General features: G+C 41.6%; 1 protein-coding gene across 3 annotated transcripts in view; it reads left to right on the top strand.

Annotated features, from left to right (window-relative positions):
• LOC126175859 (uncharacterized) overlaps positions 1–16,437 on the top strand; it is a 616,100-nt gene that overhangs the window by 467,992 nt on the left and 131,671 nt on the right. For all 3 annotated transcript variants that reach the window (XM_049922883.1, XM_049922874.1, XM_049922892.1), the window contains exon 3: positions 4,076–4,229. In XM_049922883.1, coding sequence (XP_049778840.1) covers positions 4,076–4,229 — 154 coding nt within the window. The remainder of the gene's footprint in view (positions 1–4,075; positions 4,230–16,437) is intronic.

Raw genomic sequence — 16,437 nt, 5'->3', positions numbered from 1 at the left:
GCACTATGAGACTTAACATCTGATGTCATCAGTCCCCTAGAACTTAGAACTACTTAAACCTAACTAACCTAAGGACATCACACACGTCCATGCCCGAGGCAGGGTTCGAACCTGCGACCGCAGCGGTCGCGTGGTTCCAGACTGAAGCACCTAAAACTGCTCGGCCACCCCGGCCGGCAGCAATATCTTCAAATCCTGTCGGAGATCCAATCTGTGATCCGTTAAAGACATTTCCTCGTAACACATGTGCTCTGTTCGTAGGTTACCTTCTCCTTGTGTAAAACTTTCTTTGCATCGGTCGTATCTTTGATTTATTTGAGTTCTGTGCTCTTCGGACCTTGCATATATTCTCTATATAAGAGAATTCTTGCGATGGTTCCTTTTATATTGCTTTTTGCATATCAAACGCCCAAGACTTTAAGTCAAATTTCTGCCTATCACTAGTTTTCAAGAACAACTTAATTGAGCACCGCTGGTCAAATGCTGACTCTACCACTGATTTGTGTGTTGGACTTGGCTAATGAAATTAATGGATTCTCATAACACTCTTAACATTTGTTAATTAACAGTGATTTCTACATACGATATTCGCTCATATTACGAAGTGTGACGTATACTTATAAACCATGTAACTACACCAAAATTGCAGCTGTTAGGTCATAACCCAGGTAATATCCCACTTTCTTTACACACAAGCATTTGTTAATACTGAATTCTGCGTACGAATTTCACTCATTGTGATTCTTTGATGACAGTTTCGAAGGGTAAAATATATCTTTAAACGTAAATCTACATCAAAATTGCACTTGTTGGGCCGTAGCCCTCTTAATATCCAATGTGTTTTGGCGACATTTACGTATGGACTCAGGCCCACGGTATTATATCTTGTTTAGTTTAAGAAAAGTATGTTGGCAGCCACGGGTTTTTGTACTAGTTAAATGTGTGTATTCTCCGCCCTTTCTTTCTATAGCCAGTTCAGGTTTGGGAATTTGTAGGTGCAGCTGCTCTGACGGCATTGACGATAACGGGACCATCCTAAGATGACAGCAGATAACGCCAGGGGACAGAGCCATTTCGGCATTAATGGCATGACGTAACGTTAGGAGCTAACTGGCATAGCCTGTCCTCCACGGAAAACATCCGTTATCACACGTGGCATCTGGTTTGCAGGATTCACATTTCAGTAAGTGGGCTCAGGCTACCAGGTTGCCAATATATTTCAACAATTTTGCCGGAAAACTTTACAAAATCGCGCAAACCATACGATTGAAAGAGTTAATGAAACACTTGATTAGGAATTGAAATTTTCGTAGGAAGTAGCTACAGACTGGAATAATCTGAATGATAATTCATACTGTACTTTGCATACGAATTTTATTCAATAAGAAAGTGTACACCTTAACATGTATTCGTCTAGCATATTCAAAGATTTCAGTTATAGCCATAAGACAACTGCATGTTTTGAAGCAATGGTGTACCCGTATACCACAAACTGCAACTTGTTTTGGCAACCCATTTGCGGCAGAGGCGGATATTTTTTCTTAGTTTCGTTTTAAATTCCGAATTTTTCCTGAGATCAGGCGTGTAGTAAATGTGTACAGCACAGAAGAAGGAGGAGGAGGAGGAGGAGATTATTATTAACCTTTGAACCAAAGTGTGTTAATTGTGTTCAGTGCTTTTACAGAACTAAAAATACCTGACTTGGTGTTGTTGTGATGGGTGCTATAGTGATATGAAGGATAAAATTAAGAAACATGAGTTAGTGAAGTTCGCCTCTGTAACATTCCAGATGGGATTTAGCATAAATAAAAGCCCAAGAAACAGATTCCACCACAATAACATCACTGAGGCGAACTAAGACCTAGATGATGATCAGATGTCCTCCTGAAGATGAAGTATCCAGCCTCGAATCGTGTTGTACAAAATTAATATGTTCAGCTGTAACCAGTTAAAGTGTACCGTCTGTGGTTTCTATAGGATTCAAACAGTTTTTTTTTCTGACTACAAGAGCTACTCAAGTTCACTCCCTCATCTACCCACCCAGAGAGAGAGAGAGACAGAGAGAGAGAGAGAGAGAGAGAGAGAGAGAGAGAGAGAGAGAGAGAGAGAGACACTTTCGTAATTAATGACTGCAATTGGGCATTTCTCCGTAAGCGTCCCCATATGTACAGTCTAGGTGGTGTTTCTGGCCAGTGCATATAAAGGAGGATAAGCGTTGCAAGTTGAAATAAACCTCCTACAACAATCACATTCACCGCCTGCGGTGACATCTCACCCATAATTGGGTAACACACAAAGAATAGAATGTGTTTCATTGTCTTGTTACTGATGAGTACGAGTATTCGATTTTGCCTTGCAGTTCCTCGAGCGCAATGATACGTAACAGTGTTGTGACTTACTATGGTCGAAGAGCTCACTTATTTCAGTAACGCCGTATAGAGTAAATAGCTGAGTGCGTAATCTAATAAAACGTTCGTCGTTATGTATAGTATATACGATTAGCATGGTTGCCAAAACTAGAGACGTTAGATACACGGAGTAAATATAAGTTTTTAAAACACGGCAGTGGAAACGTGTGATAAATGTAATGAAATATGCGCGCAAATGTCAAGACCAGGCTACTATGGATTGTACTGGGCAACCAATCACAGTTCCGTTGCAGCACACGTGTGAAGAAATGAATCCGCAAAAGCGTAAATGCAGCAAAATACGTAGAATAACTCCTGAACGATAAAGTGTTTTTAGCTTACAATAAGATTAAAAATTTATTTAGGTGAGATATTTATAGCAATAAATTTTTGTTTGCCATCAGCTGTGTATATAATATTTATTTTTGACATGTTTCGGTTAATTAAACCACTAATGCACCGGAAGAAAAATTGTAACATCTGTTACTATAAAAATAAGTATTTCATAGAATTCCACGTCTTGTCATTGTTACATGTGGTGTACGAAAATTACTTCTATTAGAAATGTGCATTTTTAAGCCAACATATATTGTACTTTTTCTTTCAGTTGACGGTTTAATTAACCGAAACGGGTCAAGAATAAATATTATATATACAGCTGATAGCAATAGGATCCTACTACTAATGTAATTTGGGAACATGTTCAGAACTATTTCATCGCATATTTATTACGTATATTTAATAAGCAAAATATGCGGAAAGGCCACTGTGGATGCTTCGGGAATAAAAGAAGCGAAACGCGCATGAGAGTGAAATAAATATAGTTTCATTTGGTCGAGAGCCACACCTTAGGCTGCTGCTGCTGCTGCTACTACTACTACTACTACTACTACTACTGACAACCACTATCACTACCACTGTTGTGCTTGTTCGGCACTACATTTTGTGTATACGATAGGGTGTCCAGTTCGTTTTTTATTAAAAGAACTGGACAGTTTAAAAAGTTTAGAAAAGAACAGCGACAATGAAGCAAAAAAAAGGGGGCGGCAAAAACTGTATGGACTAAATTTAATGAAGGAAAAAGTTTTCGTAAGCGTAATGCACACATACGATATCATATGACTTAACAATAACTATTCCGCTCCACTGTCACCGTACTTTAACTTTTATGTATTTTATCAAGAAGTGCATTTTCATTGGAACACTGATGCGATGCTTCATCGTATTAACGTGATCCCCAATGTCAAACCTCCCACCACGTCCAGAAACAAAGTTTGATTTTCGCAACATACACACTACAGTTTCTCCGCTGCTAGTGGTAAAAGTAAACTTACTTTTAATATTGCTCTTAAAATTACACTTTCTTTTTGGCGTGATGAAACTGAACGTGAATCAGTACTATCGAATATAACATTGCCAGTAAATAAACGAAGCTTGTAGAGCGAGCTATACAAGAGGCCCATTCTCACTTATGTATTATCGCAATGCACAGTAAATTGCAAATAAACATTTGTTAGCGTAAAATGCGTTAGCCAAGCGGAATCACAAAAAAACCGGGACATTCGAGAGGCGCAAAAAAACTTTCGGGATTGCGGGAGTGTTTGGCAAGTATACGAGCAGCATCAAGAATCCGGGCGCTAATGGTTTGCCACAATTGCTTGTTGCAGCCTGAGCGAGTGCTACTTCGCGGGGAAGGGCGCGGCGCTGGTGCTGCCACCGACGGACCGCGTGCGCACTAGCAGCCGGCGCGTGAGCTCCGACATCCAGCAGCACCTGCAGTCCATGTTCTACCTGCTGCGCGCGCAGGACACGCTCAAGATGGTGAGTACGCTCTCGCTGCCGCACGCCGACCGCGGCGTCGCGGCCCGCGTCTTGGCCGCCGCGCGCCGCTCCAAGGGTCGCCCCGGGGCACCCCTCGACGTAGGCCGCACCCCGAGGATGGAAGCCCTCAAGGTAATGCTGTGCTGGCAGCCGAGCACGCTGGTCATAGGACGTCCGTGGATAGCGGCAGTACTAGATTCTACCTTTAGTAGCTTGGTGCTTCTTTTAATTTGGCATTACATGCAGCAAATGTTCACGCTGGTTAGTTGCAGGCTTTTATTTCTTTGTATTGTTTTTAAAGGGCGCAGTGTGTTATATCCATGGAGAAATTATTTTGAACTAACAGCTAGCATGTTACCTGATGCTAAGGATTCGGCATTAAAATTGTTGATCCATCTATGATTGAGAGAGGCGGTTTTTTGGGTGCTTTACTCGTATTTACACTTTAGGTAGTGATGTTAGAAATGTTCCAGAGCTGTGAACAGATTGTTTCCTTGATTTTTAATTGTGTTGCCAACTGGTTACGTCTTAGTACCTGATGAGAGTGACCCGGTTCTCGAACTATTGCAGATGCATCGTGGTACCGATATGTGAAGGAATGTATCACTCTTGTCAGCGTTCAGTAGCAGAACAATGCGAGATGCTGTCTAGAGCATGACGTTAAGTATCTACCAACGCATATGACAGGAATCGACCGAAACATTCGGCGAAGCTATCGTAGAAGAAGGATATTGCAGCAGCGGAAGTCGTCTCCTGGGAAATACCCCAGAAGTTGCTTTCCGTGTTTATCAGATGTCGCCCATGTACTGCTGTCAAGAACTCTATACATAAAATTTCTGGTGTCTTCGGTAAATTTGCTACAGTGACTTTGCATTACGTCCAGAACAGAGAGTGTCGACAGTCGCCCATCCTCTTGGTGCAACAAGGACGCTAATTGAACTGATTAGCGATTGCTAACAAAGCGTCTCGGTAGCTGGATGAAGTCGCCTCGGCTTTGCCAACTCGTCTGTCCTCGTTCTGCTTACCGTTCGATTTATTAATGTGGTTTTTACATCTCGTACAAATAGACTTACGGTCTACACAGCTCAGTGTAATACCAAAAAGCGCGGTTATCCTTGCTCAGTTTCAAGTAAAGACAAACTTGACCATGGTCCTCCTGCTGACTACTAGAAAATTCACAGGTCGTCAGTCAAAACTGCCTTATCGATTAGCAGATGAGGTTTATCTGCGAGTTGAGGAATCGGCATCTGGAAGAATTAATATCGTGACTTCCGAACTTAGATGCTGCACTATGAGTAAGAAGGCACACTTTGGTGTCAGGGCTACGTCAAAGGACTTTCCGTTCGTGGTTACCATTAGCTCGTGATTTCGTAGTTGAAGCTAATTAGAGAATTCTGTTATCTGTACCGTGTATTTGTGGAATATTTCATTGATGCTTTGAGGAGCGTAGACATATTCAATATACACTTACGTTCATATTATTTCTTGTTTTGTTCTCATGCCAGATAGAAACATTCCGATTCCGTGTTTTCCGTGTGGATGCAAAATCATTAAACGTCACATATCTTGGTAATAGTAGTCCCTGTACAGCTAGAAGCTCGCGGTGGTTGTCTGAATTGTCTGTTCAGTCTATGTTGTCTGATGATGGTCTAGAAAGTCAAAATCCAATTCAGAACAAAATACAAATAAATATTAGTGTGGAACATTAATTCTGTGTGTTTCTGTTTTTAATAAGTTCTGTTTACCATTACCCGTAGCTTAAAATGCTGGCACTGGTTCACTCATGTAAAAGTCACAATGTTTGACTTCAAGAGATAAAACACCGTGCTCGGGGATACGAACAAACTCGCAGTTTATTTACCGGAAGCCACAAGTTCTGCTTTTGGAACTGCTGCACACGTTAAAGTATTGTAGATTTTTCTATTCCACGAACTTCAGCGCAGTCTGTGTCGACGAGAGATCTAATTTCTTCATTATTAATTTCATGAATATATTCCTGGAGACTAGAGCGATAACAACTCTGTTGCTGTTAATATCAGTTTCAAAAGTAATGTTGCTAAATTTCAGACGTTTTTATTTAGCACTGTAGGAACCTTTGTTACTTTCCCTCCGTCTTTACTGATGACGATATCTCCAATATTCTGCTTCAGAGCCAGTGTCACTTCTCACAGACGCCCTTATTTTTCACATTGCCTTGCAAATAAAGATGTACGCTGTATCTAAAACTTATCTCAGTAATTAGCATTGTAAGTTTGTCCTCCATGCTTGGAGGATATTCTTTAGAATTAATGGGGACTAAACATTATGTCTCCCGATAGGACGGGAAATTAAAAAAAGAAAAAGTGCATACCAGAAAGGGCTCATGAGTGTATTGACTTCAACAATATCACCAGGTTGACGCATTTACCTTAACGCTGACCTAGTCCTTCTTATCTTCGTAACATAGTGCTCCTTTCTGGCGAACCATGCCGTCACGGTGCCCTCTGCAGTTTTCTTGTTTGGGAAGTCGTGTCGTACGTCCAACTACTTCACCTCCGAAAAGCTGAAATTCGCTTAGTGGTAAACCAGATGGTAGATAAAGTGATCCGTCACTTCAGCTGTGAATAATTGGAGTAGTCATTCAGTTGATGTAGCAGCATTTGGTCGGACATCGTCGTTCACACCACTTAGCCTGAGTATCTTTGGAAATGTCTTCATTATGAAGCCACGTTTATTTTAGTACCTGGCAACGACTTTGTGCTCGGAATGCCTCTGTACGTTATCAGGCAGAGACTATCTAGACTACATTTTTGCTCCTGGCATTTTCGCTGATGGTGAATGAGTGACCCCTACGAAAGATTGTCGTTACTGCTCCATATGCACCTGAACTGCCGTAACTGTAGTCTCGTGGTTATTTCTTGTTTTTAATCAAACGCGGATACTGGAAGTTTGAAGAAAGTGAATCCCTGTGATGCACAACGCCTTTCTGGTGAATTCTTCGAGGAGCAGTCTTTCTGCAGAGGAGGATAGCTGGTACACAGTTACGAGAAGTATCTCTGCCTTCGTGGTGGTTATATGGGCAAATAGTCAATATATGCACTTCCTATATATGAACGTTACTTCATTTTCACCCTTTTTTAATAATAAAATTAAAACAAAAAACACATTGCTAAATGTTCAATGTATCTTGGGCTTGGATACTGTTGAGGAATTCCCTATGTCACGACCGTGCACTTAGCATTTCGGTTGAAGTACTCTTATGCAAATCAGTAGATGTTTCGCGTGTCGCTGCAATTCGTGCCGACTATCGAACGTCGGGTCTGAGCCGCTATTACGCAGAACAGCGATCGATAGTAATAAAGACTGCGGTAAGAAACTGGGACAACGACCGGCGGTCACACACACGGGCGCTGGGTTCATATAGATTGCTGCGTCATATCATTTCTCTAGTTGCAAAAGTAACTACGGCTCTGACTGTAGTTCCTCATTGTGTACCGATGTGTATGGGAGTAATGGACTCTTCGACTCAGAAAAACAACTTCAACATTGCTTGTAATTTCAACAAACCAATCACGTCCTCCTGTCGATTTTAAAGTTTTTTTTCGTTCCTAAGAAAATCATCGCTTCATGCTCCCTGAGTGTGCTACCTGTTGTGAAGAGGGATCGTGGCTGGCGGTAGTAACTGACCTGAACGTTGAATGTGGAAAATTGGAGATGGTAGTTGCGTGATGTCATTAGGATAACGGCATGCTTATTTCCACTCGTGAATGGGGGCGAGTGGATTGGTGACAGAGCTTACACTCTTTCCAGTCCTTGCTTTAGTTGATGTTGTTTTGGTTCGATTTACTTATTGATGGCGTGCGTTCTTTCTATTTTGTTTTTTTGTTTTACTTTTTTGATTTGGTTTTGGATTGAAGGGGTAGATTATAATAACGGCATTCTCCCTCACCTTTGAGGTGAATGCCGCGGTTATAATCAGCCTTTCTGTCCCTTCAGAGCTGTTCGTCACCGGTGCAGAGTTCCTCAGTGTATAATAACTACTAGGTGAAATGTGGCCTTGTGTGACAATGATACACTTACGAAAGACTGCACGACATGAAAGTGTACGAATCCTGTTAATATGTGCAATTGACACGCAGAAATAGCGACGCTCGCTTCACTTCACACTTGTGAGAGACTGCACGGCACGAGAGCGTACGAATCCTGTTAATATGTGTAATTTACACACACGCACACACACACACACACACACACACACAGCGACGCTCTCTGTACCCACCATAGGAAGGTATCTGTCGACTTGGTTAAAAAGACAGCGCTGCTGGTAGGCATTAAGTTTCGTCCTTCCAACTTTATTATTCTCGTTTCCAAGGTTTCTGTTCTATTTAGATGCACATTTTATATATTTGGTTGCACCATTACGTAAACATGGTGAAATAATATGGGAAATGTTGGGAGTAGCCAGACATGTTTCGTGTAGCGAACTTCTGTTGATAGTATCACTTTTTATTCTAACACACTGTAATTTTCTTTTCTTTGTTCTGCAAGAAGACAATGAACACTGTCTAAGGAAGTAGGACCACCGACGCTTGTTGGCGTGCTTTCGATATTACATTTGGCAGCTGCACAGGCGAGTTCCAGTGAAACGCGCGGGCAGAAAATTGCTTACGAGAAGGCAATTCAAGCCAATTTGCAGATAGCGTTAGTAGAAACGAGTTAATGTGGGTTGACCGGGTCATGCAGCTGTTAACCGCAGAGCAGAGCATGTGAGGGAGCCTCTTCCTTTTAACATCTTTCACTTTCTATCCTCATGGGCAGCGTAATGTTCTACTGCGAAGCGCCTGTGGCCTGAATGAGGAATTGGATGATTTCACAATAACGATCGATGTTTAAACGTATATTTTGTGTTCAGTATGGGCAACGCAGAATTATAAACTATGCTGAGTCCTCTGCAGGTAGCAGATGCTTCACCGGTTCCCTGATAATCTATCATAGACAAAAGATATTTATAATTTCTTTACGCCAGAATCGAAATAGATCGTTGGTTCGTCCTATGTGCGCCGCTGCATCACATAGATATCAGACTCACGGTTGATGATTCTTTTACTAGTATCTTCTACGTCTTACCGCAAGGTAACACTTTGCGTGCTTCTTCATTGAAAAGTGAGGTAATAGCCGTATTTGTATTGTCTGCGCGTTCCATTTAACGTGAACTGTTTGTTGGTTGCACATCCTTTCTTACTTAAATATTATTTTTATTTCCGATGCGCTGACAGTGTAGAGATGAAATGTGAGGCTTCAGTGTTCTCTAGATGATTAAAGCACACGGTAACAGAAATATACGGACTGTAATGTTTTTAGTCTTTGTCCTCAGGCAGTGCAGCACAAGTTACGTTCCGCAACTGTCTTACCCCGCAGTTCATGCAGACCTGCCGTGGATATACGCCAGGTACTCGAAAGAGCTATGAGACCTACATTTCTTTCTACTTTTTCGTATTCTGTGTCGTATATATGTGTAATTTTGGACTCTCACAGTGAATGGTCTGTAGGAGTGCCACATTGTAAAAGACAATTTTAAGGTGATCACGTAAAACTTATTTTTGTCAGGGACTTTATTATGGTCCTGGCTCGCGTGGTATGTGCGATTCTGAAAACCCGCAATGGAATCGCGTTTCGTTGCCTTAATAAGGCATCGCATAGTGTGTATGCTGAGTCTGTTGGCAGCGCAGCTAGGTCAACGCGGAGCAACTGTCTGTCTGCCCGCCCGTCAGTCATTCCACTCTCGACCCATGCAACGCATTGCGTTGAATCCAGGAATTACATCCATAATGAATTTTACGGAATGACCACATTTGCTATCATTGCGCTTTTTATATAGTAGGTTAGATGCTTCACGGCAGTTTCACAACGCAGTTTTACTATAAACTTTGTTATGAAGACTGTATGAATTCTGAAACTGTTTTTTAAACTAAAATTCTGAAACTGTTTAGTTTAAAAAATCTATTGCCCCTGTGTAAAGTAAACAGACAAGTAAATACAAGAGAATTATTGCGTATGGAGCCGTTGTTATTGTAGTCTCCCAGTACTGTTCCTGTCAAGCACGCGCTGCAGTTGTTTCCTGTCGACAAAAGCCTTGTTATGGCGTCCGTTGCAGTCGCAGATTGCTCTGCCTCTGAAGCGAAAGTTACTTTTACCACTTTTAAACTGAATTGTTTAGCGTATAGCCTAGGCGTGATCATTATCAGTACGTGGCCGGTAGTCCATTGGAAATACTTATTTTTCTTCGTTAAAATTCCATGCCAGGCTGGTTGCGGTATCCTTACAAAGGAGATATTAATTTTCCACATGTGATACAAAAGGAGCCTAAAGTGGCTTTACCCTCGGCGCACTAAAAACCTAGCAGAATATACCCACGCCACTAAAATCCAGCCTTCCAAGATACTGTAGATTCATTCCCTCATAACTTCTCTCTGTCGCATTTTATGTAATGGAGTACGGTAGCAATATGCTATTCGCGGATATTCTACAGCATGAACGTCTTAATTTTCGATGCAGTCGACTGTATTCCGTTGGACATGGTTGCGTACTGCTATCGGCTTTCATCTATTATTACGATTTAATACGCTTACCCATCTTCTAGAACAGTTGGTCACACGTTAACAGTACTGTGTTAGTACTAACAAAGTTATCCGTTGTACGTTCCAAAGCGTATATAATTGGACCTTGAGAAAGGTTAACCCGTATAGATTGGGAACTTCTGAACAGACAGGATGCAGTACGTGATATTGAGAGGAGAATCTTCAGAAACACAGAAATGACTCCAGATGTACCCCAGGAAAATGCTGTACTTACTTAATAACTTAGTGGATGGTATTAGTTGCAATGTCAGACTTTTCACGAGTGCCAATTGTTTATGAGGAAGTATGAGTTGATAAATATTGTGTTAGAATCTATTCATACCTGGAGAAAAGCTCAATTTTACGCAGAGATTGGCAGCTATTAGACTAAACAACGGCGCTTTATGTAGTAAAATGTGAACTCACGCAACTGACAAAAGATAACACTCCAGTATCTTTTGATTGTAGAGTTTGAGTCGCAGCTGCAGCCAGCCACATCATTTAAATATGTGGGATCAATAGCATGTGGAGATACGAAGTGGATCGATTTGCATAGTCATTGATGTAAACAGAATAAACTGCAGTTTTGGTTTATTTACATGGTACTGGAAAACTATTTCCTTTGCGAAAAATATTGCTTGCGCTCGCAGTGTGATACAGCTCAAGGAGCGGGTTGGATGTCCGGCGGTCTAAGAAGGGACGTGGGTCCTATACTAAGGAGGGTAGTGCAGACGATCACCGTTTCGTGCACCTGTTTTCATTGTAGAATGTACGAGTATTCTATTCTTTGACCCTCTAAAATTTCCTCTCGTAGAGACCGTGATAATAAAACAAACTGTGATAGCACGTACAGAGAAATGGAAGCAATCATTTCACCCACACTCGAACCGTTAATGGAATGCAATGAAACAGATACTACTGATACAGGAAGAGACCTCAGTTAATTGTGATCCGTGGAGTGCAAAGGTGGACGCCTGGTTTGAAGAGTGTAGTTGTGGCTAAGTATGCCTACACTCGTTAGGACTCTGCTATGAAGGTACGTTTGCGCTTGACTCAGTCCTGAGAAGTCGCTACCGAGTAGTGACTGCAAATATTGAAAATCTCCTATCACCGTCCTCCGTGATGGTTTTGTTTCGCAGTCTCACTCGTCACCGCGCTCCTAGCGATTTGCGGTGCTCGAGATAAATTTGTGCGACGCATTTTATGTAGTAGGTTAGATGCTTCGACGCTGTTTCACAATGCAGTTTTACTATAGTCTATAAACTTTGTTATGAAGAAAAAGTAGATATATTTGGAGGCGAAGATGCGAGAGGTGGCAAGGATGTATGAATTCTGAAACTGTCACAGGTATATCCTTAAAAATTCCGCACGGGAAGTATTGCGTATGTAACTGGTGTTACTGTCGTCTCCCAGTAGGCCTACTGTTCCTGTGACACAAGCGACTGATATGCAGAGTAACATCTACCGGCGGTCGCTGATCAGTTCCCAGCCGTGCTAGATACGCGTAAGTTTAAGTGTAGCCAGTCATGCTTTGATACTCCAGACAGGGTGGAATTAGTCACTACTCCAATAGCAATGGAAACTGCGCTGCACCAAATTAACTGCGCACAAGCAGACCCCAAGGTACGACCACTGTATTGGAAACTGCATACAACTGGGACTCAGCGCACCTCTTCCAACTACTTAATGCAACTTCCGCAGCCGTCTCTAGAAAGACAAAATATAAGAACTGCACGAAGCATGCAGTTTATTTGCTTAAAATATGTCCTTCCGTGTCAGTCTCTTCAGGCATCACAACTTATTCCTGGCTAATGGCTAGTCGATGTAATAGTTTGTCCTCTCGTACTGTTCATATGCGGATGCGCAATACATCAACATCTCCCTTCAAAAGTCGGAAATAGTGATCATAACTCCACGAACACAATTACGAATTTATGTGATTTGCCCCTAATCGAAGAAAAAATCATTGTGGATCACGAAGTACCCACCGTAGCAACCGCAGCACGATCACGCAGCTGTGCACCACTACTCCCGTCGTAATCCACGGATTAGTACCAACCGACTCCCAGATTTCGCAGGCAACTCCCAATACTGTGTAAACATTAGGACCTTACAGCTAATCACCCTTGAGCTGCATTACTTTGTTTTCGACTCAAAAGCGGATGTTCTCGTTGGCCATTCGCTTTATTCAGGCTACCGAGTGAGGTGGCACAACGATAACAGTCTGGAACGAAAGCGGTTCAAATCCTCGTCCGGTCATCAAGTTTTACGTTTTTCACGATTTCTATAAACCGCTTCAGACAAACGCCGTTTTTAAGGGATCCTTCCCCGTGGTTCCCTAATCCGAGCTTGTGCTCAGTCACTAACGATCTTTGTCGATAGACGTTAAACCCTAATCTACCTTCATATTTTTGCTCACTTCAGCCCGTATACGGTTCTCATATCATTATTTCTCAATATTGTTCCTAAGAGAATGGGCAGTGTCACGGGAAATGTTTATAAACTTGGAACCAGCCTAGTTAGAGTCCGTCCGCAATATTCAGCATTCCTTCTGATCCTTCCCCAAAACCGACTACAGTCTACTGGATTAGCGGGAAAACCAGCCCATTAGATCCCAGGTGCAGGCGAAGGTTGATGGGTCTTACGGTGTCTTGGAATTTGTAACCTGTGACGTTCACTCGGTGTTTCCGATCGCAAATGTGCTTGCGGTGGATTTTCCAATCGTTTTAGTAAAAAGAATATCGCTTCAAAGTTTATCCAAACTTTATGGAAATCGTGGCTACGCACTTAGTACATAGGCATCTTTAAATGCTTTTTATTTATTTTTACCTTTTTTCTTTCCTCAGCATTACTGCAGAGAATTATTAAACATTTGGTCTTTTTAATTTCTGACTTAATTTTTTGAAAAAAAAAAGCGAGAGATTTGAAATTTCACCACAGATGCTCAGGGGTCAGAGTAAAATAGAAGTATGATTACTTTCTCCTTTTACTTTCTGACGACACAGTTACAAAAGCATTTCACACTGCAGTTGCCGATTTCGACCAACCTGTGGTCATCATCAGATTAAAATCACATGCTGCATTCGGTGAAAAGACGTTTCACTTGCGTTGTCAACTTATGTATCTACTAAAATTACGTATGAACATAACTATATTTAAATTGACAAAGTAACGGGAAACTTAGGTCGCCAGTGGTAGCATATGATTTTAATCTGATGACCACTGGCTGGTCGAAACCCGTAACTGCACTGTGAAATGATTTTGTGATTGTGTTTTCAGCAAATAAAAGCATTTCATGGTAGCCGTAGTGACTTCTTGGAAAAAAACCGTAGATAGTGAAAGAAATGAAAAACATTACAAAAATGCCGTCTAATGTCTGTTTCAGTAGCATTTTATATAAAACTGACAACTTTATCATGAGTGTTTATATTTCATATAAGGATGTTCATTGCGATATCAGCACATTAGAAATGCGTATGTGTGGAAATTGCAATAAGTTTTTACTCGCAGTTTGCGAAATTGTGGTGCGATTACGGAAGAATATAAGTGGACTGTTGTGCAAACTTATTTTACACTTGCAAACTTAATTGATTTAGTTTGTATAGGCAATTCGAAAAAATACACAAGTATTTAAAAATACGTTTGTTATTCTGTAATCCATACTTACTATAAAAATGTGTGTGTGTGTGTGTGTGTGTGTGTGTGTGTTCGTTCGACATCTCCTCCTCAGCCACTGACCGATTCCAACCAGACTTGATGATGATGGTTGGTTTGTGGGGCGCTCAACTGCGTGGTCGTCAGCGCCCGCGCCCGTACAAAGTCCCAATTGTTACATAGTCCATTTTCTTTTCACAATACAGTCTAGTCACTCTCACAAAAAATGATTATGATGGTGAGGACAACACAAACACCCAGTCCTCTGGCAGAGAAAATCCCCATCCCGGCCGGGAATCGAATCCGGGACCCCGTTATTCAGAGGCAGCAACGCTATCCCCTAGACCACGAGCTGCGGACTCAGCCAGATTTGGTACACATATAACTCACTGTTGAGACAACAGTCTGTGGGGATAAGGACCATCTATTTATCAAAGGGGTGAGGTTGCAAAAGAAGCGTACCATGCGGCGCATTCATCCAATGTTTGAGAATGAGAGCACTTAACGACTTGCAACAAACTTTACACATAATTTCAAACCTTTACGAATTTTTTTCCTCTGTGACAACCCCTACAAAAGATGAAAGAAACGATGTTTATCGCTTACTACTTTTCCACTGTTCACGCAGCAGAAGTGCCACATGTGAGGCATGATGTTATAATTTATTACTTCTTTACTACTAACTGTGTTCGCGACACATTTTACAGACAGTACGCACATGTACTAGTGAATGTAACTGCAAAATTATATCACTGTACGACTGACCCTTAGTTCATGAGATAGGAAAAATGGCTCTGAGCACTATGAGACGCAACATCTTAGGTCATTAGTCCCCTAGAACTTAGAACTACTTAAACCTAACTAACCTAAGGACATCACACACACCCATGCCCGAGGCAGGATTCGAACCTGCGACCGTAGCAGTCCCGCGGTTCCGGACTGCAGCGCCAGAACCGCTAGACCACCGCGGCCGGCTCATGAGATAGGAAGTCGTAAACAGTGAGATGCGTGGAAAACGCCTGATTTTGCATCGCATTTAAATTTATTACTTCTTGGCTACCAACTCTATTCGCAATAAGTTTCGCAGACAGTATCCACATTTGCCGCTGAATATACTTACAGTCACATATCATTATATGGCACATGGTTCACAAACGGCAAGATACGCTAAAAATTGCAGCACCGTGCATGGCTTTTAAATTTATTACTTCGTTGCTACTAACTCCATTTGCAACGTATTTTGAAGATAGTATTTACCAATGCCACTGAATGTAGCTACGAAATTACATCATATCATAGTACGACACTTAGATAAGAAGATATGTCGTCATAAACATTAAGCACAAGGCCAGGAACTGCGCTCTACGGGCGTAGACACCAACTATAAATAGATACCTCTCTGCTAGGTTTATATCTATTCCATCACAGTTTTCAAATTGCATTTAAGGAAGTACTATACCTCCCACACATTGTGCGTTTATAGCGTGTCAATATCACAATGAAGGTCTTTACGTATAACTGAAGCTGTTGTTGTTGTGGTCTTCAGTCCAACGACTGGTTTGATGCAGCTTTCCGTGCTTCTCTATCCTGTGCAAGCCTCTTCATCTCGGAGTAACTATCGCAACCTACATTTCTCTGAATCTGCATACTGTATTCATCTCTTGGTCTCCCTCTACGTTCTTATCTCCCCAAGCTACCCTCCCCTGATGCCTGAAAATGTGACCTATCCCTGCTTCTAGTCAGATTGTACCACAAATTTCTCTTATCTTCAGTTCTGTTCAGTGCCTTCTCAATAGTTCCGTGATCTACCCATTTAGTCTTGAGCATTCTTCTGTAGCACCATATTTCAAAAGCTTCTACTCTCTTCTTGTCTACAATGTGTATCGTCCATATTTCCTTTCCATAAAAACTACACCCCACACAAATACTTTCAGAAAGGACTTCCTGACACTTGAATC

Source organism: Schistocerca cancellata, chromosome 1 (genome assembly GCF_023864275.1).
Source record: "Schistocerca cancellata isolate TAMUIC-IGC-003103 chromosome 1, iqSchCanc2.1, whole genome shotgun sequence".
Classification (NCBI taxonomy): domain Eukaryota; kingdom Metazoa; phylum Arthropoda; class Insecta; order Orthoptera; family Acrididae; genus Schistocerca; species Schistocerca cancellata.
Note: the sequence above shows the minus strand (reverse complement) of the source record. Positions and strands in the feature narration are given on the sequence as shown.